The sequence below is a fragment of the Macrobrachium rosenbergii genome, chromosome 33 (assembly GCF_040412425.1).
Source record: "Macrobrachium rosenbergii isolate ZJJX-2024 chromosome 33, ASM4041242v1, whole genome shotgun sequence".
Lineage (NCBI taxonomy): Eukaryota > Metazoa > Arthropoda > Malacostraca > Decapoda > Palaemonidae > Macrobrachium > Macrobrachium rosenbergii.
Genome location: NC_089773.1, coordinates 11311191 through 11332500, shown reverse-complemented (window position 1 = coordinate 11332500; position 21310 = coordinate 11311191). Strand labels below are relative to the sequence as shown.

At 39.9% G+C, this 21310-nt stretch overlaps 1 protein-coding gene across 5 annotated transcripts in view; it reads left to right on the top strand.

Moving 5' to 3' along the window:
• The window catches only part of LOC136855928 (ubiquitin-conjugating enzyme E2Q-like protein 1), a 250774-nt gene that overhangs the window by 174967 nt on the left and 54497 nt on the right, over positions 1 to 21310 (top strand). For all 5 annotated transcript variants that reach the window (XR_010858177.1, XM_067133425.1, XM_067133423.1 and 2 more), the window contains one exon: positions 20738 to 20887. Coding sequence is in view for 4 of the 5 variants with exons in the window: in XM_067133425.1 (XP_066989526.1) it covers positions 20738 to 20887 (150 nt within the window). In the remaining variant the exon portion in view is untranslated. The remainder of the gene's footprint in view (positions 1 to 20737; positions 20888 to 21310) is intronic.

The window sequence follows — 21310 nt, the reverse complement described above, 5'->3', positions numbered from 1 at the left end:
CTCCCCGCGCGAAATATTTTTTAAAGACGGCTTTAAAGTCATTTTGTATTTATCATCTTTACAGAGGAGGCATAAATTCTGCCTCCGGACTTTTAAGGGCCTTGCGTTTTGAAGAGTGAAAAATGTAGTGCAAACTGTTTTCGATGGAGAGCTGCAAAACATTTTGTGTCAGGACGCTCTCATATTTATTTTGGGACGCGATCAGATGTTGCTGTTTGTTTGGGAGGTCTGTATTTTAGAGAATACTGTGTAGTGTGTGGTCATATATGTATTCTGTTATATACAGGCCTATAGAGAGAGAGAATGGACAGGAATTTACTCTTTGAACATCCTAACATTTATTGTTCAGTTTTAAAGATATATAAATCCTTCATTATTTGAATAGTATACTTCAAAGTACGGTTCTGTCATCAATAGAAGTCCTAAAGAAAAATTCCTTTGGTTGGATTTCTTATGTGGAAATCCTTCATTATTTAGGTAATATACATCAAAGTACAGCTCTGTCATCAGTAGAAACCCTAAATAAAAGAAATCCTTCTGGTTGGAGTTCCTTAGTAGAAAGAAAACCCTTCTCCATATCTCTTCATTTTTCCCGAAGATAGATATTTCTGTGAAACTTGACTTTTCCATTAAGGCCCTGACGAAGAGAGCAATATCTAGGATTGTGTTTTTCTGTCACATGCGAGAACCCGTTGGGAAGCATTGCAGTAGCTTTTCACAATAGGTCGTGGTTTGTTTGTTTGTTTGTGTGAAGAAGAATCGCCAGTATTTTGCTCTTTGAAGTTTTTATTTTTTTATTTTTGACCTTTGAACCCACAAGTTTTTTTCCACCAGTAAGGTGTTTACGATTCTGTAGGGCTTTTAGATTTATGTGGCTTTTAGATATTCTTATGTTTTTCTGACTCGCTGGTAATTCTTTGGCACTGGAAATGTATTGGTTTCTTTAGTTCCAGGTATTTCTTTGGCACTGGAAATGTATTGGTTTCTCTAGTTCCAGGTATTTCCTTGGCACTGGAAATGTATTGGTTTCTCTAGTTCCAGGTATTTCTTTGGCACTGGAAATGTATTGGTTTCTCTAGTTCCAGGTATTTCTTTGGCACTGGAAATGTATTGGTTTCTCTAGTTCCAGGTATTTCCTTGGCACTGGAAATGTATTGGTTTCTCTAGTTCCAGGTATTTCTTTGGCACTGGAAATGTATTGGTTTTCTTTGGCACTAGTTCCAGGTATTTCTTTGGCACTGGAAATGTATTGGTTTCTCTATTTCCAGGTATTTCTTTGGCACTGGAAATGTATTGGTTTCTCTTCTAGTTCCAGGTATTTCCTTGGCACTGGAAATGTATTGGTTTCTCTAGTTCCAGGTATTTCTTTGGCACTGGAAATGCATTGGTTTTTTTAGTTCCAGGTATTTCTTTGGCAATAGAAATGTATTGGTTTCTCTAGTTCCAGGTATTTCTTTGGCACTGGAAATGTATTGGTTTCTCTAGTTCCAGGTATTTCTTTTGCACTGGAAATGTATTGGTTTCTCTAGTTCCAGGTATTTCTTTGGCACTGGAAATGTATTGGTTTCTCTAGTTCCAGGTATTTCTTTGGCACTGGCACTGAAATGTGTATTGGTTTCTCTAGTTCCAGGTATTTCTTTGGCACTAGAAATGTTTAGTTCCAGGTAATTCTTTGGCACTGGAAATGTATTGGTTTCTCTAGTTCCAGGTATTTCTTTGGCCATGGAAATGTATTGGTTTCTCTAGTTCCAGGTATTTCTTTGGCACTGGAAATCTAATGGTTTCTTTAGTTCCAGAACAGTATGATGTTTCTGAAGCCTATAAAGGTTTTCATGTCTCATAAATACCTCTTTATTTCATTTGCTATTGAACTCTGTAGAATTTGTTCCTGAGCAGTTTCTCTGCTCTTGAAACCCAGAGGAGTCTGTGTTTATTTATTCACGAGCTTGATGGCGCGTGCTATGCTGCGCTGGAACTCGGCGCTGCCCTTCATGTCTCACTTACCCTCCCGATCCCCTACCAACCCCGCCCCACCTGGGGCGGACAAACAGGTTTGCAGGAGGAAGGTGGATGTCTCCCCTACCCTCCCATTTCCCTACATACCCCGCCCCACCTGGGGTGGACAGACAGGTTTGCAGGGGTGGGTGGCTGTGCCATTTCTCCCCTACTGTCACCCGGGGGGAGGACAGACAATGTCCACTCGGATTTTATTATTATAGATTCTCAGTTCACCAAAGGTATCAGTGACTCACAGATTCGTAGAGTCTTTCTGGGTAATACTCTTGGCTTTCTTGTGGTTTTGAGTGAACATTGAATCCCCTGAGGAGTGCGTATCAATACCCATGCAAATATAACTAAATTGAATATAAAGTTTAGGCCAAAGGCCAAGAACTGGGACCTAGGAGGTCATTCAGCGGTGGAAAGGAAATTGAGTGTAGGTAGGTCTGAAAGTTGTAACGGGAGGAAAACCTCGCAGTTGCACTGTGAAATAACTGATATAAGAAGGAAGAAAGATAATATGAACGGAGGTACAGTAAAAGGAATGAAAAGGGTTGCAGCTAGGGGCCTAAGGAAGGGACGCTGCAAAGAACCTTTTAGCAATGCCTACAGTGCACACCGTGAGGTGCACTGACGGCACTGCCTGCCTACGGGGGCCAGTCAAACAGAGCAATGGAGAACAAGTTGTATTCTGATATAATGATACCCAGGGAGGTACAACAATTAGCCTTTATATTTATAACTAATTAGGAATATATATATATAATATATATATATATATATATATATATATATATATATATATATATATATATATATATATATATATATATATATATATATATATATATATATATATATAATATATATAATATTAAATTATTTGATTTCCACTGAAAACCTTGAAATCCGAAGGGGAATGAATGAAGAAATTCTCCTCTCAGGCTAGATTCGAACTCAAGTGTGCTTCTTCATGTGCTCATTATCTAAAGCTGTCAGTTTTGTCGTTCTTTGTGTTTCATGTTCTTTATTTCTCTTCTCTTTCTCTCTTCTGAACCTTCCATTCCTCTCCAGTTATCTGGTAAATCCTTTTCCTTATCCCTTATTTGTTGTCATCCTTCGCAACCTTTCACATCTCTCTATATATTTACTTAGCGTTCGAATTTTATATCTTAATTAACGTTCTACCATATTCTTTATTTGTTTATTTATCAGCATACTGTTATTATTGTTGCTTTTGTTAATTACTTGCTGTTATTCCATTTTCATTTATCTCCTCTGTCTTCCGCCCCCTTGCCTATTACACCATTTATCACACTCCCCTCTATGCTTCCCTTTATTTGAGGACACTCTCTCTCTCTCTCTCTCTCTCTCTCTCTCTCTCTCTCTCTCTCTCTCTCTCTCTCTCTCTCTCTCTCTCTCATGTATTTTAGAGTCTTTGGGCTGAAGGACTTTCTCTCACTCACTCGTCCATCCTTTATGTTATCCTTTCTCTCTCTCTCTCTCTCTCTCTCTCTCTCTCTCTCTCTCTCTCTCTCTCTCTCTCTCTCTCTCTCTCTCTCATTTATTTTATTGTTTCTTCCACAGCTTCAGCAGCGAAAGTGTCCTTGGGCTTAAGAGCTTTTCTCTTACTCACTTACTCGTTCTTCCTTTATTGTACCCTTCTCTCTAGCCCCGATCCTCTCTCTCTCTCTCTCTCTCTCTCTCTCTCTCTCTCTCTCTCTCTCTCTCTCTCTCTCTGCCCACCTCGTATCCTTCGCTCCAAACCTTAATTCTAAAATCAATAAGATCGACTCTCCTGTTAAAGCGAGAGGCGAACTTAGGGGAAGGGCAGGACTCCCTCCGCCTCCTCCTCCTCCTCCTCCTCCTCGTTAAAAATAAGAAGAGTGCCTGGTATTCTCCTCCTCGGCTCTCAGGGGAAAGCAGCTGGGGAGGGCCTGTAGGAACTGGGGGGTTCCTCTGGGGATATCCTAGTGGAAGGAAAAGTGTACCTCTGCATCTACGCCTCTAGCTTGAGGGGAATCGAGGAATCTGCCCCGGGCGAGGGGTAAGGTGGGGGGGAAGTGTCCCCCTGGGGTTGAAAAGGGGGATATTAAACCTCCTTCCTAAGTGGGGTTAGGAAGAGTGGGTCCTGGGATTCGACTCCTATTTGAGGTTTTAGAAACTTGGACTTTCTCTTGGCAAGGATAGGATGTTGTGGCAAGGATCCCCTGTGGGTGTGGGCCTAGGATCCCTAGTTAGGGACGTGGTGTCTCATTTCATGGTGGGGTTGTGGCGAAAGTAAGTTGAGGATGTCTCCCCTTTGGGGAGGAAGTGGTTGGGGATGAGCACATCCCCCTTAGGTTGGGGAATGGTGGGACTCAGGATAGTTAATGATCTTCTAAAGGTGGCAGAAGATTTCTTGCAAGGGAAGATATTGGTGAAGATCTTAGAATGTGGGTGAGGTGGGCATATCCTCTTTGGGGAATAGGGTCTTAGATTCCCCCCCCCCCTTTTTTTTGTTAAGGGGATAAACGCGCTGGAACGAGGGGAAAGAGAAAGAGTGGAAGAGGGGAAACATGAGAAGTATCGCTTCGTTAACTTGGCTTGTTTACTTATAGTAAGGCTTTGGTATATCGGTCTTCTACAGTATAATTTTATTGGCATTCGGTTTCAGGTTGGCTAGTAGGTAAAGAGAGAGTTCAGACTTCTAGGAGAGAGAGAGAGAGAGAGTTTGCCTATGAAATGCATTGGAAATATCTAATGAAAGGTTCCACCCCATTTACGGTAAAGGATTACAGTGCTGAGTATTTCCCATATATATATATATATATATATATATATATATATATATATATATATATATATATATATATATATATATATATACCTCAGTTGAATCATCCAGATAATTTTAATTGGACTATCCCTTTCTAAAGGGTCTACCTAGAGGGTCTAGTTTGGGGAGGTCCAAAGTTTATGATTTTCCATTACAGTTATCTGTATTGGATTAAAAGTTTCGTCCATTCATCTATTTCAGTAAAGGGGGCTATTGTTGCGTGTGAGTTTATTTACAAATCTATATCCCCATGTTGATGAATGTGTGTGTGGGTGTATATATATATACAGTATATATATACATGTATGTATGTTTGTATGCATGAGCATTAGGGCAAACAACATTTTACTGTATGCATATATAAGTATACTTGTATGTATGTGTAGGTCTGTATAAAAATCCCATATCTCATCCTTATAGCAGTGGCTTTACCTTCCAAGCTCCGTTGTTCATTCCTGGCCTGCCGCCCACCAGTCTACCCAACTGTGAAGGGGTGTGAACGCCAGCTGGTGAATTGGAAATATATTCTCAGTGTGTATTCGAGGCACTTCTGTCCTTGCAAATCCACGTAATAAAACTCTCTCTCTCTCTCTCTCTCTCTCTCTCTCTCTCTCTCTCTCTCTCTCTCTCTCACACACAGTTTATGTGGCGTTCTCGTTTCCTCTTTTACAGCCAAGTATCGACGTCGGATCATCATTCACTCTGATGGCCTCATTATTCGTCTGCATTTTGTTACCGTTTGGCGACACAGATTTGCTTTGATTTCTTTCACGCTGATGTTCTCATTAGATCTCCTCTTTTATTCCTTCTATCATCTTTCCACTCGTTTGTCTGTCAGGAATCGTCACGCCATTTTTGTTTTGATAATCGTGAATAACCTTAATTTAAACGTATTGACATTCATAGGTTTCGTTTTTAACCGTTTCATCCCCGTAGGAGGTTCAGCCCGTCAGTGCCCCCCCCCCCTCACGTGCGGTGCACTGTAGGCATTACTTAATGAGGTTCTTTGCAGCGTCCCTTCCTGAGGCCCCTAGCTGCTACAACCCCTTTCATTCCTTTCACTGTACCTCCGTTCATATTCACTTTCTTCCACCTTACTTTCCAACCTCATCTAACAATTGTTTGCGAGGTTTTCCTCCTGGTACACCTTTGTAAACCTTTCTCTCAATTTTCCTTTCAGCGCTGAATGCCCTCATAGGTCCCAGGGTTTGGTCTTGGGCCTAAATTGTATATTCTGTTCTATTCTTAACCGTTTCAGATCCAAAGTCTAAAATTAGTTTTGGCGGAAACGGCCAACCCTAAAAATTCAAGGTATTGTAAGATATCTCTGCTCTAATTTTGAACTGCAGCTTCCAAGGTCAGTTGACCCAGGAAGCCACATAGAAATACAGAGGATTGAATATTCATGAGAACTTTAAACTGTAAGGAATAGGGTAGGTGTCACGCCATCAATCATTGCTGAGCAGGTGAACAGGTGTTCGTAAATGTGCATTCATATACAGATTTACGAAGAGAGAGAGAGAGAGAGAGAGAGAGAGAGAGAGAGAGAGAGAGAGAGAGAGAGAGAGATTATTAAATGGATATGCATGGATAGAAATGCTTCCAAGAGACAAGTCCATCTGAGAATATACAAACTGAGAGAGAGAGAGAGAGAGAGAGAGAGAGAGAGAGAGAGAGAGAGAGAGAGAGAGAGAGAGAGAGAGATGAATTTCACAGACCGTTTGGTAGTAACCCACTTAAAAAGTGACAGGGAAAGACCCCACTTTCAGGCCTTCCTCCTCCTCCTCCTCCTCCTCCTCCTCCTCCTCCTCCTCCTCCTCCTCCTCCTCCTCCTCCTCCTCCTCCTCCTCCTACCCAGCAGCTAAATCCCTTTGTGAAGCTCAAACCTCACCAGAAATGACACCTCAAGTCTTTGTGGGAATAAATACGAGATTATCAGGGGTTTTTCGTAATATAAAACTTGTGGCTTCTATGGAACAGAAGATGAAAATCTTTCAAATATTTTTTTTTTTTATAAAGGGAAAATAGGAACTAGGAGTCTTCTGAGAGACTTTGAAGTTCTTATAAAACAAAAACATAAACTAGGATTCATCTGAACTGTCAGATTCAGATGTCAGGAACGGATGTTGTGACGCCAGGTTTTTAGTAGCAGTAAATCAGTCAATCAATGGTGGAAAGACGCCTTTTCATAGTATTAAGGAGGTTTTAAATATTTTCATATGTCAAATAATTCGATATTTTCTTGCTAATACATCTAATATTATTCCCTAATGATTTTGTGCTGCTCTAGGTACTGGTAATAATAAGGCAGGTACCTCTCTCTCTCTCTCTCTCTCTCTCTCTCTCTCTCTCTCTCTCTCTCTCTCTCTCTCTCTCTCTCTCTCTTTTCGCTGCCTCCGGGAACCAATCCAAAAATTTACGTCAGTGCAATCTCTCTCTGTTCCTCTTCCTGTATGTTACCTCTGGGAATCAAACATGAGTTTCCCCGCTTGCCATCTCTCTCTCTCTCTCTCTCTCTCTCTCTCTCTCTCTCTCTCTCTCTCTCTCTCTCTCTCTCTCTCTCTCTGTTACTTCGGGTTGTCAGTCCAGAAATTCACGACCGTGTTCTTTCTCTCTCTCTCTCTCCTTCTCTGCCGTTGCTACCTCCGGGAATCAGTCCAAAAATTCACGACCGTGTTTCTCTCTCTCTCTCTCTCTCTCTCTCTCTCTCTCTCTCTCTCTCTCTCTCTCTCTCTCTCTCTCTCTCTCTCTCCTACATACCCAAACCTCGCATGAGAGCGGGAAATAAACATCACCATTGCACAAAGATCTCCAATTACCCGAATTAGTGTGCAGTTCATAAACTGTACTGGGAGAGATATGATGTTGTCACGAAAAATTGTGTCGAGTGCTGATGTGTACAGGTTAACTCCAATGACCCCTGAACAGTAAATAATGAAATAAACTCTTGAATTGCTCGCATTATCATCGTGGCTTATTTATTTATTTGTTTATTTATTTACTTTCAAATGGTGGTCATTATAGTTTTTTTTTTTTTTTTGCAAATTGTGGTCATTATAGGTTCAGAAGCGTAATGTTCAAGTGCTTGTAAATTGTAGGTTTTCAGGTCTTTGTCGCAGAGGTTGTAAGTTGTAGTATTATTAATATTAATCTTTTTAGCAGCATAATTTGCATACGGTCTTACGTAACAAGATTTCCTACTGAACGTCTAAATTTTGGAATGATAGGAGGACGCACAGGTGAGGAACAGTGTGTGTTTAGGTACATATTAGTGAGTGGATTAAATGCGTTTTTCAAGTGGGCCTCTGGTATGTTCTGAAAAGCAATAGGTAAAAAGTTGTATATGGCATCCAGGTACATAGAACATTTGTCAGAATTGACAGAGAGGAATAATTGTGGAGTATAATGAATAATTTATAGACAGGAAATCCTTTGTGTTAGCATTTGTAAACGGGAGAGTGACTGGTTTGGTGGGAAAGTAACTTCTTTGACAAACTGACAGTTGTATTTTGCTTTTTTCTCGGGCCACCCTTTAATTGTTTAAATTTTTACAGGCAAAACAGCAATAGTATTACTGATAGCAAAAACAGTTTCACTGAAGTCTCAGGAAAAAATATTTGTGAAAATATTTGGTGAAGACGAAAAAATATATTTCGTTTTATTTTTCCTTTGTGGGCAGTTGCAATAAGTATATAAATGTTTGAACGCTTCCTATATATATTTTCACGGAACTGAGAGAGAGAGAGAGAGAGAGAGAGAGAGAGAAAGCGCGATTGTGTAGGTCCCATAATGGTCATTCTGGTGTGGCAATCACTGGTGGAATAAATTACGTCACAGGAACACACGCGCGCGCACACACACACACACACACACACACCGTCGGTCACCAAAGACCGGAAGTTTTTCCAGAACCCGCAATAATTCTCCCGGACAACAAACTTGATTGGCTTTGGGTCGGCAGTATCTCTCACTGATAAAAATGTTTGGACTTTATCTCGAGAGGGATTTGTTGACTCTCTCTCTCTCTCTCTCTCTCTCTCTCTCTCTCTCTCTCTCTGAGACTGAATTTGCTCCTAGATTTTTAATCTCAAATCTAGCCACCTGGCTGCAACCCCTTTCATTCCTTTTACTGTACCTCCTTTCATATTCTCTTTCTTCGCTGTGACTTTCCACCCTCTCCTAACAATGGTTTCATAGTGCAACTGCGAGGCCTTCATCCAGTTACACCTGTCAAACCTTCTTACTGTCAATTCCCCTTCCAGCGCTGAATGACCTCGTAGATCCCAGCGATTGGCCTTTGGCCTAAATTCTATGTTCTGTTCTATTCTCTGTTTTATACAATTCATATATCTGATATAGTATTGTCCCTTTATCTGTATATATAATTCCAATTCCAACGACTCCAGAAAAAAGGAACGCGAAGCCGCGAATTCCAGTTCCAACGACTCCGGAAAAAAGGAACGAGAATCCGCGAATTCCATTTCCAACAACTGCAAAAATGAAAAGGAACGCGAATCCGCGAATTCCAATTCCAATGACTCCAGATAAAGAGAACGCGAATCCGCGAAGTCCAACTCCAACGACTCCAGAAAAAAGGAACGCGAATCCGCGAATTCCAATTCCAACGACTCTAGAAAAAAGGAACACGAATCCGCGAATTCCAATTCCAACGACTCCAGAAAAAAGGAACGCGAATTCGCGAATTCCAATTCCAACGACTCCAGAAAAGAGGAACGCGAATCGGCGAATTCCGTCCCCATGAATGAGGTTCCGTTCCATTAAGCCGTCAGTGCTCGACGCTCCTGGTTCCGTGGGCATTGGCATATCCAGTTCGGGGCATCATCACAATCGGGGCATTCGTCGCAAAGCACGCAATGCCCGGCGGGAAATGGGTAGGGAAGTCGGGAAGAAGAGTTGCTGTTCCTTTTCACACACACACACACACACACACACACACACATACATATATATATATATATATATATATATATATATATATATATATATATATATAAATATATATATATATATATATATATATATATATATATATAAAAGTTCATAGAAACGCCAAAAGGGTAGATTTTAGAGCGTTATATTTCGTTGAGGAAGACATTCATGCTATTTGTAAAAATTTACGTGAAAACTGAAAGAAAATAATCGCATAAATTTCACTGAATGGATCTTACAATAATAATAATAATAATAATAATAATAATAATAATAATAATAATAATAATAATAATAATAATAATAATAACAACAAAGTCAGCAATGAATTTTAAAACCACTAAACATTCAGAAAAATCACATACGTATCAGAATACGGCCAAATTTAGAAATATTTATAAAAAAAAAAAAAAAATCCGTTTCAAAAAGAACCCACTAATAAGAATCGAATGCCTCTCGAGGCCGGAGATGAGATGCAAAGGTACGAAAAATGAGAGGCGATCTGAATTTCCAAGTTGAAGAAGAACTTTCGGGAACTTCGTTGTTTATGAAAACTTCTGGGGAGAGAGAAATTTCCCCTCTTTTGAGAAGTTTTGGCTTCCGCGATGTTTTAGACGAGGTGAGGAGAGAGAGAGAGAGAGAGAGAGAGAGAGGAGAGAGAGAGAGAGAGAGAGAGAGGCCGATAGTATAGCGTTTCCCCCGTAAGGTGGTAGCGCCGTCAGTGCACCTCAAAAACGAGAGAATAATAATAATAATAATAATAATAATAATAATAATAATAATAATAATAATAATAATAATAATAATTATCCATGAAACGATAGCATGAATCTCATTATTCCTCCCAAAAACTGTATTTAATACGTTTTTAAATATTGAAAATAAATGCAGGTTGGACTTCATGAATTTCAATATTTAGATTTAGGTCTAATATGCTTTTCATGGAACATTGAGAATGAGTAAAGACTGAACTTCACAGTTGTCAAAATTCTTGAAGAAAGTTTTTCGAATAACACTTTTCAAGAACCTTCAGGCTCCCAGAAACTAAATCTCATTTTTTGAGACTGAAATTTTAGCATTTCCGTCGGCTGAGAGAGAGAGAGAGAGAGAGAGAGAGAGAGAGAGAGAGAGAGAGAGAGAGAGAAATTTTAACATTTTCGTCAGCTGAGAGAGAAACTGAAATTTTAGCATTTTCGTTAGCTGAGAGAGATAGACAAATTTTAGCATTTCTGTCAGTGGAGTGGAGAGAGAGAGAGAGAGAGAGAGAGAGAGAGAGAGAGAGAGAGAGAGAGAGAGAGAAAACACATCATCGAGTTGGACTGGCTCCAGTAGTTTCTGTTAAAAGGCACTTAAGGCCGACGACTTGGACGGAGAGATTCACAGATAAGCAAATTGATGAAGTTTCAGTCTCAAGGATAACCTGGGAGAGGTAATGGAGAAGGAGGAGGCAGAGGTAATGGAGGAGGAGGAGAAGAGGCTGAGTTAGAGGAGAGAGAGAGGAAGAAGCAAAGGTAGGCGTAATGGAAAAAGAAGGGGTTATGCGTAGTTACGGAGTTATGTGACGAGGTAAAGGAAGAATTGGGTTTAGTGTAGCAGGAAGAAGTGGAGGTAATTAAAGAAAGAGAAGTGGATTTGACAGGAGGAGGGAGAAGTAGAAAATCAAAAGAAGGTCAGGTAGAACTTCTTCATTTGTTTTATGATAAGAATTTTATCCTATCATAAGATTCCAATTTTATCTCTCTCATGTTTAAAGTCTAGATATATACAGTATATTAGATTCTTTTCCATTACAGATCTAGAGTGTATAATTTAATTTCTCTGGTCTTGTTTTCATTTTTGGAAAAAGTTACATACCTCGTTTTTAGTTTTCTGTAAAAGAAGACTATTGAGAGGGCTATTTTTGTCCGTCGTCCCCCTTTCTGAGGCTGTCCAAATTGTTATGTTGATCATCCAGATCTTAAAACCACTGAGCTGATTAACTGCTGAGGATACGTGGCTAAGAACCAGGTTACTGCAAATTGGTATGTTGATGAATTTCCACCAGAAATAAATTCCTCTAACTCATCAATCATCAAACAAACATACCAAATTGCAGCCCTCTAGCCTCAGTAGTTTTGATTTGGTTTAAGGGTAAAGTTAGCCATGATAGGACGTCTGGCACCGCAACAACAAAGTTTGAAAAACTAATAAATTCCCTTGTTGATTTCATAATCTTGAAAAATGATTACAAAACATTAATTTTTCATGTACAATCGATAATGACCCAACGCATAACACCATCTATTTCCTGTAATAAAAAATGACAATCAGTTATTATCAATTATTATCTTTTTCCTTTTTTTTTTCCTTTGTCTCAGAGAAGCCTAATTATAACCGGTCCTTTTGTGCGGTCGTCCGTAGAGCGAGCATTTGAAACGCGGGATGAAAACCTGATTATGTTGAGAATTGCATCAAATGCTCTTTCCTGTGGAGCGTCAAGCAATGATTGCTTAATTGAAAGCAATTGGAGCATTAAATACACGAGGTTGAACCTAATGCATTTGGACGGGGCTCTCTCTCTCTCTCTCTCTCTCTCTCTCTCTCTCTCTCTCTCTCTCTCTCTCTCTCTCTCTCACCTTTCCTCCAAGTTCAGAAAGGAATAATTAGAAATCTCCCTTTTAAAAGGTGTTATGGACCATCGACGGACGGTCTCTTGTTTGTCAATTTCTCATGAGTTCCATTTCAACAGAGACCTTTCACATTCACAACCTTTTTCTTTCTCTTTACTCTACTTCCTTTCTTATTCTCTTTGTTCCATCTTACTTTCTTCAACCCTCTCCTAACATTTCATTCATAGTCCCACTGCGAGGTTTTCCTCCTGTTACACCTTTCAAACCTTTCTAGTCCCAATTTCCGTTTCAGCGCTGAATGACCTCATAGGTCCCAACTCTTGGCCTTCATGAGCGTGAAATTATTATTTCAGTGAAATCTTAATCTATTCCATATATTCTTTTTTGTTATTTTTTGTGAATTGAAGATTCGATTGAACATTCTGATGATCTGTGTAAAATGAAAGTTTGTGGATATAAAAATGTTTTCTTGACTTCTGATTTCTACTGATTTCTAGAAGAGGCGAGAGAGAAACGACGCTTTAATAAACTGAATTAAATTGCTGAGAGAGAGAGAGAGAGAGAGAGAGAGAGAGAGAGAGAGAGAGAGAGAGAGAGAGAGAGAGAGAGACCTAATGTCCATAGTTATAGCCAACAAACCAGTCTGAGATCGAATAGAGAAATGCTTATCAGTGAGAAATGTTCTTGAATGTGGAGAGAGAGAGAGAGAGAGAGAGAGAGAGAGAGAGAGAGAGAGAGAGAGAGAGAGAGAGAGAGAATCTCCCATTGACTGAATACAGAATTTCCTATCTGAGAGAGAGAGATGTCGCTGACCTCAGCACAACTTGCGGTCTTCGGCGACCTACCGTCGTAGTTTATCACTCGAATAATGATCTCGCAGGAACAATGATAATTCTCTCTCTCTCTCTCTCTCTCTCTCTCTCTCTCTCTCTCTCTCTCTCTCAGATAACCTTTCTTGGGAATTCGTGTAGGCTTTTGTTATTAATATTGGTACCGTCGATATTTCCCGTAGTGGTTAGTACCGTCAGTGCACCTCACGTGGTGTACTGTAGGCACTACTGAAAGTGTTTGCGTCCTCCCTTCGGCCTGTAGCCACATCCACTTTTTTTTAAAAGCCTTTTTACTTTACCTCCATTCATAGTCTCTTTTGTAATCTTGCTGTCCGGCCTCTCTAACTGTCAGTGCAAATGCGGGGGTTTCTCCCAGTGCTGCTTTTTATGATGCACTTGTTTATGCACAGACAGAATGTCACAGACACACAGAAAAAATTGTCTGAATTTCCGTTCAGAAACTGGTCGCCATGTTAGTGCCTATAACGGCGAGTATCCATTTACATTTTTATGTGATTTTTTTTTTTTACAGCTCATGCTTCATTTGCATATGCTGTAAACATTGGCACCGGATGGGTATTGTGAAACTAATACCCGATCGTTACCAATTTACGAACTGCATATTAATTATCTGTTTAATATTTGCTCATGAGAGAGGTTGGAAATGAATATCGACAGAATCATGAGGCAAAGTGCTTTTAAACGTGACGAGGTGTTTTAAGATAGAGGAGTTGGACAGCTGTTGCAGAGGAAAAGGTTTAGCTGTGCTTACGGTGCGCCCCGGAAGGGGTCAGTTACTGTAACCTTTTGCTTACGAGTTTGAAAGCCACTTCGATCAGTTTTTTTTCAAATGATTTTTGAAATCGGTAACTAATTATTTGCATTTACAGATTTACAAAAGAAAATAAGAACTGGAAAATGTTTTGTAGTTTGTTTGGGTTGAGAAATTTTGGATCGTTTTCAAGTTTCTCTTGACTTTGCAAATGTTTCTTTGTATGGTAATGTTTCTACAGGTTTGAAATTATTTGGATGTTGTAGGAAGTGAAATAAGATTAAATGTGATATCTTGTCAGCTTCGATACGGAAGGCAGGTTTGGAAAGTAAGTGATCAAATTTGTTCTCTCTCTCTCTCTCTCTCTCTCTCTCTCTCTCTCTCTCTCTCTCTCTCTCTCTCTCTCTCTCTCTCTCTCTCTCTTGGAAATAGTTTTGAATTTCACTTCTCAATCAAATAACTTTTTCATTTTTCCTCTCTTTATGAAGTAAGTTGTTCTCCTTCTCCTTCCTTCTATGAAACAAATTTTTAACCCTCTCTCTCTCTCTCTCTCTCTCTCTCTCTCTCTCTCTCTCTCTCTCTCTCTCTCTCTCTCTCTCTCTCTCTCTCTCTCTCTCTTGGAAATAGTTTTAATTTCACTTCTCAGTGAAAAAACAAATAGTTCTTTTCAAATAACTTTTTCTTTTTCCTCTCTTTATGAAGTAAGTTGTTCTCCTCTCCTTTATGAAACAAATTTTTAACCCTCTCTCTCTCTCTCTCTCTCTCTCTCTCTCTCTCTCTCTCTCTCTCTCTCTCTCTCTCTCTCTCTCTCTCTCTCTCTCTCCTTGGAAATAGTTTTTAATTTCACTTCTCAGTGAAAAAACTCTTTCATTTCTCTCTCTCTCTCTCTCTCTCTCTCTCTCTCTCTCTCTCTCTCTCTCTCTCTCTCTCTCTCTCTGTCCCCTCATCGGTATTCGCCGCACCGTGTTATGCATATGAGGTGGGAGAGAGAGAGAGAGAGAAGAAGAAGATAGGCAACGTATCCTAACGAAGGGCAGTGGAAGTTAGTCCATTCGACCCAGGAGGTAAAAACTTTTTTTATACTTTCTCCCTCCGAGGAGTTCCTTAATGATCAAAGTTTATAGCAATAAGCTTGGGAGGGGAATTTGGCGATTATATAACACCCAGGCGGCCCATTTTTTTGGGAAGCTCTTGTGTCAATCAGCTGAGCGGTTTTCCACGTGCTTGGAAACTGACTGGGTCAGTTTTCGGTTTTGGGGATGAATACAAACAAGTGAAAAATGCGCCGAGTTTCTGTACATCGTATAATCAAGACCACCGAAAATATATCTATCTTTCGGTGGTCTCGGTATAGTGCTGTATAAGCAGCTGCCCGTGAAAGTTTAGCCACGGGATGGTGGTGGCCTGGCCTGTATGGTTGCAAGATGCACGACCATGTCTAACTTTAACCTTAAATCAAATAAAAACTAATGAGGCTAGAGGGTTGCAATTTGGTATGTTTCATGACTGGAGGGTGGATGATTAACCAACCAATTTGCAGCCCTCTAGCCTCAGTAGTTTTTAAGATCTGAGGGCGGACAGAAAATTTTATATTTGCGATTTTTTTTTACCGATCTTAAAATCTGCAGGTTCAGAGTTCAGAATATTTAAGCGTCTTAGTTAAAATTATTATTATTATTATTATTATTATTATTATTATTATTATTATTATTATTATTATTATTATTATTATTAAGAATAGCGCAAATGAAACTCGCAACAGACCTGACAGGTATAGTGCAAGCGGAGGAGTATAGTGACACTAGTGACACTATATTTCATTGTTATTTCGATCTTTTCATTGGTTATTTCGACAAGTATCTGGCCGAGAATGAGTTGACAAAGCGGCCCCGAGAGAGAGAGAGAAAGAAAGAAAGAAAGGTAAGAGAGAGAGAGAAGAGAGAGAGAGAGAGAGAGAGAGAGAGAGAGCTAGAGCGGATGTTCCTATAAAGATATAAAACTTCTCGGCTTTTCTCCTAATGTACGTTTACCTGCAATAGCAGACTCCATTACCGAAGCGTTGGCGCAAAGGAGTGTCTTGAGTCCTTCTTTCTCAGTTTTAACCCCTCCTCCTCCTCCTCCTCCTCCTCCTCCTCCTCCTCCTCCTCCTCCTCCTCCTCCTCCTCCTCCTCCTCCTCCTCCTCCTCCTCCTCCTCCTCGCTCGTGACCCAGCCCAGGTCTGTCAAATATATATATATATAATCAGATCTTCAACCCTTTTGCATCATCTGCCAAAAATGGCGTCATCACTGAATTCATCCAAGAGGTCAAATTGATGTTCCATGCATTGTTGGCCCTCCTTGGCACAATTCCACGGGGACTTGTAACAAAACACCCCCCCTTCCCATTCCCATTCCCAGTGGGTAGTGGGGAGGGGCGATGAGTCGAGATTTACAAATCGGGTCGTTGTCCCCTCTCTCTCTCTCTCTCTCTCTCTCTCTCTCTCTCTCTCTCTCTCTCTCTCTGTGAGAGAGGGAAATTAAAGAATTCTTTACCATCCATCGTATGGTATTGCAGACAAACATTGCAGCGGTTTGCAATGTTCTGTTCAGGCATGGCTGCACATGGCGACACTTGCAGCATTTAATTGCTGCTGTTGCAGCGCTGCCGTTAGCAGCAGCTGCTGCTGCGCTGTTCCGCCGTTCCGCAGCATTTTACTCATGCATGGATTTCATTGGCGCCCAGTTTAGTTTTCATTTAAATTTTACTTGAATTGGGAGAGGCGGCTGGAGATGGATTCCATGAGAGTTCATCTTTGTTTTGCCATTCTGTTAATAACTGTTTTTTGTGTCCCAGATTTCCAGATGTGTCCATTGCATATATATATATATATATATATATATATATATATATATATATATATATATATATATATATATATATATATATATATATATATATATATATATATATATAAAAAACTACTGAGGCTAGAGGGCTGCAGATTGGCATGTTGATCATCCACCCTCCAATCATCACACATACAAAATTGCAGCCCTCTAGCCTCAGTAGTTTTTATTTTATTTAAGGTTAAAGTTAGCCACAATCATGCTTCTGGCAACGATATAGGCCAGGCCACCACCGGCACGTGGTTAAAGTTTCATGGGCCGCGGCTCGTACAGCATTATACCGAGGCCACCGAAAAATAGATCTGTTTTCGGTGGCCTTGATTATGCGATGTACAGAAAACTCGATTGCGCCGAAGTAACTAATTACATAATAATTACTGTTGATAGAAAGAAAAATTATATTATTAATAATATTAACGACAGCAATTTTAATTTCAAAATTGTCGTCAGTGCACCTTATGCGGTGCACTGTAGGCATTACTTAAGGTCCCATCCTTAGGCCCCCAGCTGCAACCCCTTTCACTCCTTTGACTGTACCTCCGTTCATATTCTCTTTCTTCCGTCTTACTCTCCTCAACCCTCTCTTATCAATTGTTTCAAAGTGCAACTGCTTTGAGGTTTTCCTCCTGTTACGCCTTTCAAACCTCTCTACTGTCAATTTCCGTTTCAGCGCTGAATGACCTCATAGGTCCCAGTGGCTTGGCGTTTGGCACAAATTCTATAATCTGTTCTATTCTGTTCTATCATTATAATTATTCCCTTCTTTGTGGCTCATATCTCCTCCGTAGATACTTTTTCTTTTTGACATTTGACATTATCCTATTCATAATTTCATTATCCTATTCATAATTTCATTATCCTATTCATATTCTCTTCATAATTTTCTTTTAGTTTTTCAGTCACCTCTTCATAGTCTACGCTTTTTATCACGTGACCTTACAAGTCTTTCCATTCACAATTTTTCTTATTTTAATCCATAGACTATATTTCCACGTCTTCAAATATTGTTGTTCCCAAATAATTTTGCATTTGTGACTATTTATTTTTAATCTGATGCAAACTCCATTCCTGTACTTCGCATTTATTTTAAATCGTTGTATTTAAATGTCGTCGAATATTGCCATTCCTAACTAATTTATCATCTTTAAGTTCCTTCATTTTCTATATTTATTTTTAATCTTTTATGCAGACTCCATTCTCGTAGTTTGAATTTTATATTTTAATCATCGTATTCAGATGTCTTCGAATATTGTGATCCCTAAATAATGTTTCATTTTTAAGTTCCTTTATATTTCTTGTGTTTTGAACACTTTCTCCCTCTTCCCGTGTACACTTTTCTATGTGTGTATATATATATATATATATATATATATATATATATATATATATATATATATATATATATATATATATCTCATTTTTGACGCTTCACTTTCCCTTCCTTGGTGTACCGGCCCAGGAATTTTATGGGCCCACTCTCCTCCGAAAACATCCCACCTTGAATATGTATTTAAGAAGAGGCAATTCAAAGTTATAAGCCGTGAGAGAGAGCGAGTCTTATAAGTTATAATGGACCTGTTTTTTTTCCTCTCTCTCTCTCTCTCTCTCTCTCTCTCTCTCTCTCTCTCTCTCTCTCTCTCTCTCTCTCTCTCTCTCTCCTTTCCTGAGATGGTTTTCAAGGTGAGTTACAAGTTAGTTTTTTATTTTATCTCAGCCTCGAGTGGTTTTTTTTTTTGATTAACTTTACCCAAGGAGAAGTAGAGAAGGAGGAGGAGGAGGAGGAGGAGGAGAACTCATGGCACGTAACCTACGTCTTTTCATCTCGTTATAAACTTGGCCAGAGTTAGGAGGAAGAAGTTAGGTAACTCCTTAATAAGCTCAGTGTTAGGCGAATCATTGATAGTAGAGGACAGCCCCCGCTGGTAGCTAGCGTGTTTTAATTTGATATCTGGCAGCTCTGGCAGTGGTTGCCATAGAGCACCAGGAGAGGTTGCCATAGAGCACCAGGAGAGGTTGTCGTAGAACACCAGAAAGATGACACAGAGCACCAGATGTTTTACCTTGAGAGGATGTTGCCATAGAGTACCAGGAGATGTTGCCATAGAGCATCAGAAGACGTTGCCATAGAGCACCAGAAGAGGTGTGCTTAAGGCACCTGAAGGGGTTGCCACAGATCACCAGAAAATGTTGCAATAGATCACTAGAAGTGGTGTGCTTAGAGCACCCAGAAGAGGCTGCCACAGAGCACCAGAAGAGGTTGCCATAGAGCATCAGAAAATGTTGCAATATAGCACTAGAAGTGGTGTGCTTAGAGCACCAGAAGAGGTTGCTAAAAAGCACCAGCAGAGGTTGCCACAGAGCACCAGATATTTGACCTCGAGAGGATGTTGCCAAAGAGCACCAGGAGATACTGCTCTAAGAGAGGTTGCCAGAGAGCACCAGGCATCACCATCTATGCTGCCTAGGGAAGGTATCAAAGGAAGGAGACCTGGCTGAATGGGGTAACTGAAGAGGAATTGCACTTAGATTGGCTGTTGCATATCCAATATTGTGTTGTTATAATGTGCAGCAGTGTATGAAAGTTAAAAATCAGCTAATTGCCTCTTTTTTTTTTTTTTTACTGAAAAATGAATATATATTGGACGAAAGACTAATGTTTATCGAGTTTTCATATTTTTAAAAATATTTTTCATTAAAAAACGAATACATATCGGGCAAAAAAACCTCATTTTTATCCAGAACACCCATAGAATACTACCCTGTTTCGTGTATTCAACGCAGCGTTCCCTATCCACGTTCCATAAAATCGACTCTGGAAAACACCGGAAAATGTGGGAAAATAAAATACCATATATGCGTTGGGGACTTCAATATGGGCTGCGCATATTGACATGTATTTTGTTTGGTCGTGACAGGAAAAATTAAGGACAAGAGTTTTTACGCTGTGAAGTCCCGCGTCAACTGGCTTTTGAAGCGGAGTATTTGATGGAGGCCAGAAATTTAGGCGAGAGATGCAAGCCTGAGGGATGTAAGTCGGATAGATGTAAGCTCGAGGGATGTAAGCCTGACAGGTGTAAGCCTGAGGGATGTAAGCCTGAGATATGTAAGCCTGAGCCTGATGGATGTAAGCCGGAGAGATGTAAGCCTGAGAGGTGCAAGCCTGAGGGATGTAAGCCTGAGATATGTAAGCCTGAGCCTGATGGATGTAAGCCTGAGAGGTGCAAGCCTGAGGGATGTAAGCCTGAGAGATGTCAGCCTGAGGGTTGTAAGCCTGAGGGATGCAAGCTCGAGGAATGTAAGCCTGAGAGATGCAAGCCTGAGGGATGTAAGCCTGAAAGATGTAAGCCTTAGAATTGTAAGCCTGAGAAATGTAAGCCTGAGGTTCGTTAAGCAATTACAAAAAAAAATTAAGATTGTTATTTTTTAAGCTGAACAAGGAACCATTTTGATGTCTCCAAATCTTGTCACTTTCCTTTGGGAAGTAGAGAATTCTTTTTCCGTGAGAAACTTTTTTTATATATACATTTTAGATGCTTTGGGTCTTTTTTTTTTACGTGAAATGTAGGATCTTCATTTGGTAGATGTTGCTTTCGACGAAATGTATACCAACTATTATTATAATTTGAATTCTCTTCTTATGTGGGGCGATTTTATTCAAGATTCACAAGTTGTCAGTACATGTTAGTATGTTTTTAAGGTCAAACATGACCCTCAATTTAAATATTCACACGCATATTCAGTGCCCAAAAATTCATAATAAGTAACCCCACTACCTAAAAGCCACAGGAGTAAAAAAAAAAAGCACATTTATACCATAAAGCCACATGCAGCTTACCCGTCTGATGACACCCCTTCCATTTTCCATTTTCTAGGTGAAACTGCTTCGTGTGGACTCAGATTCGGAGCTTTATCGAGATATGCAGGAACTCGGGGTCCATCATATTCTCCTGTCCCTGAGTTTTCCTGAGAACTTTCCGTTCCATCCTCCGTTCCTTCGCGTTCTCTCTCCCCGGCTGGAAAAGGTAAGACGATGAAATGGTCACTGTTTTTATTTAAATGTATTAATAATATTAAAGGTAAGTAGCTTAATATCCACTATGATAAAAACAAATTGGAAGTGTGCACCAAAGACTTCTGTACTCTATCAAAAGTAGTGCCGTCAGTACGCTTCACTCGTGGTGTACTGTAGGCATTACCAAAGGCCCCATTTTTCAGTCATATCCTTTCTTATAGCAACTGAGTTTTTTTCTCTCTCCCGCATTTCTACTTTAGATCCTTGTACTCTATTTATTTTCTGGGTATCTTAATCTTGCTGTCCAACCACTCTAACTCGCCCCCCTTTTCACTGTCTTGAGGGCTGAAAGCCCGAAAATGCCCCAGTGCTTGGTATGACAGCCTGAATTTCATAAAACCAAATCAACAAATCCTTCAAAGACTGTCAACAC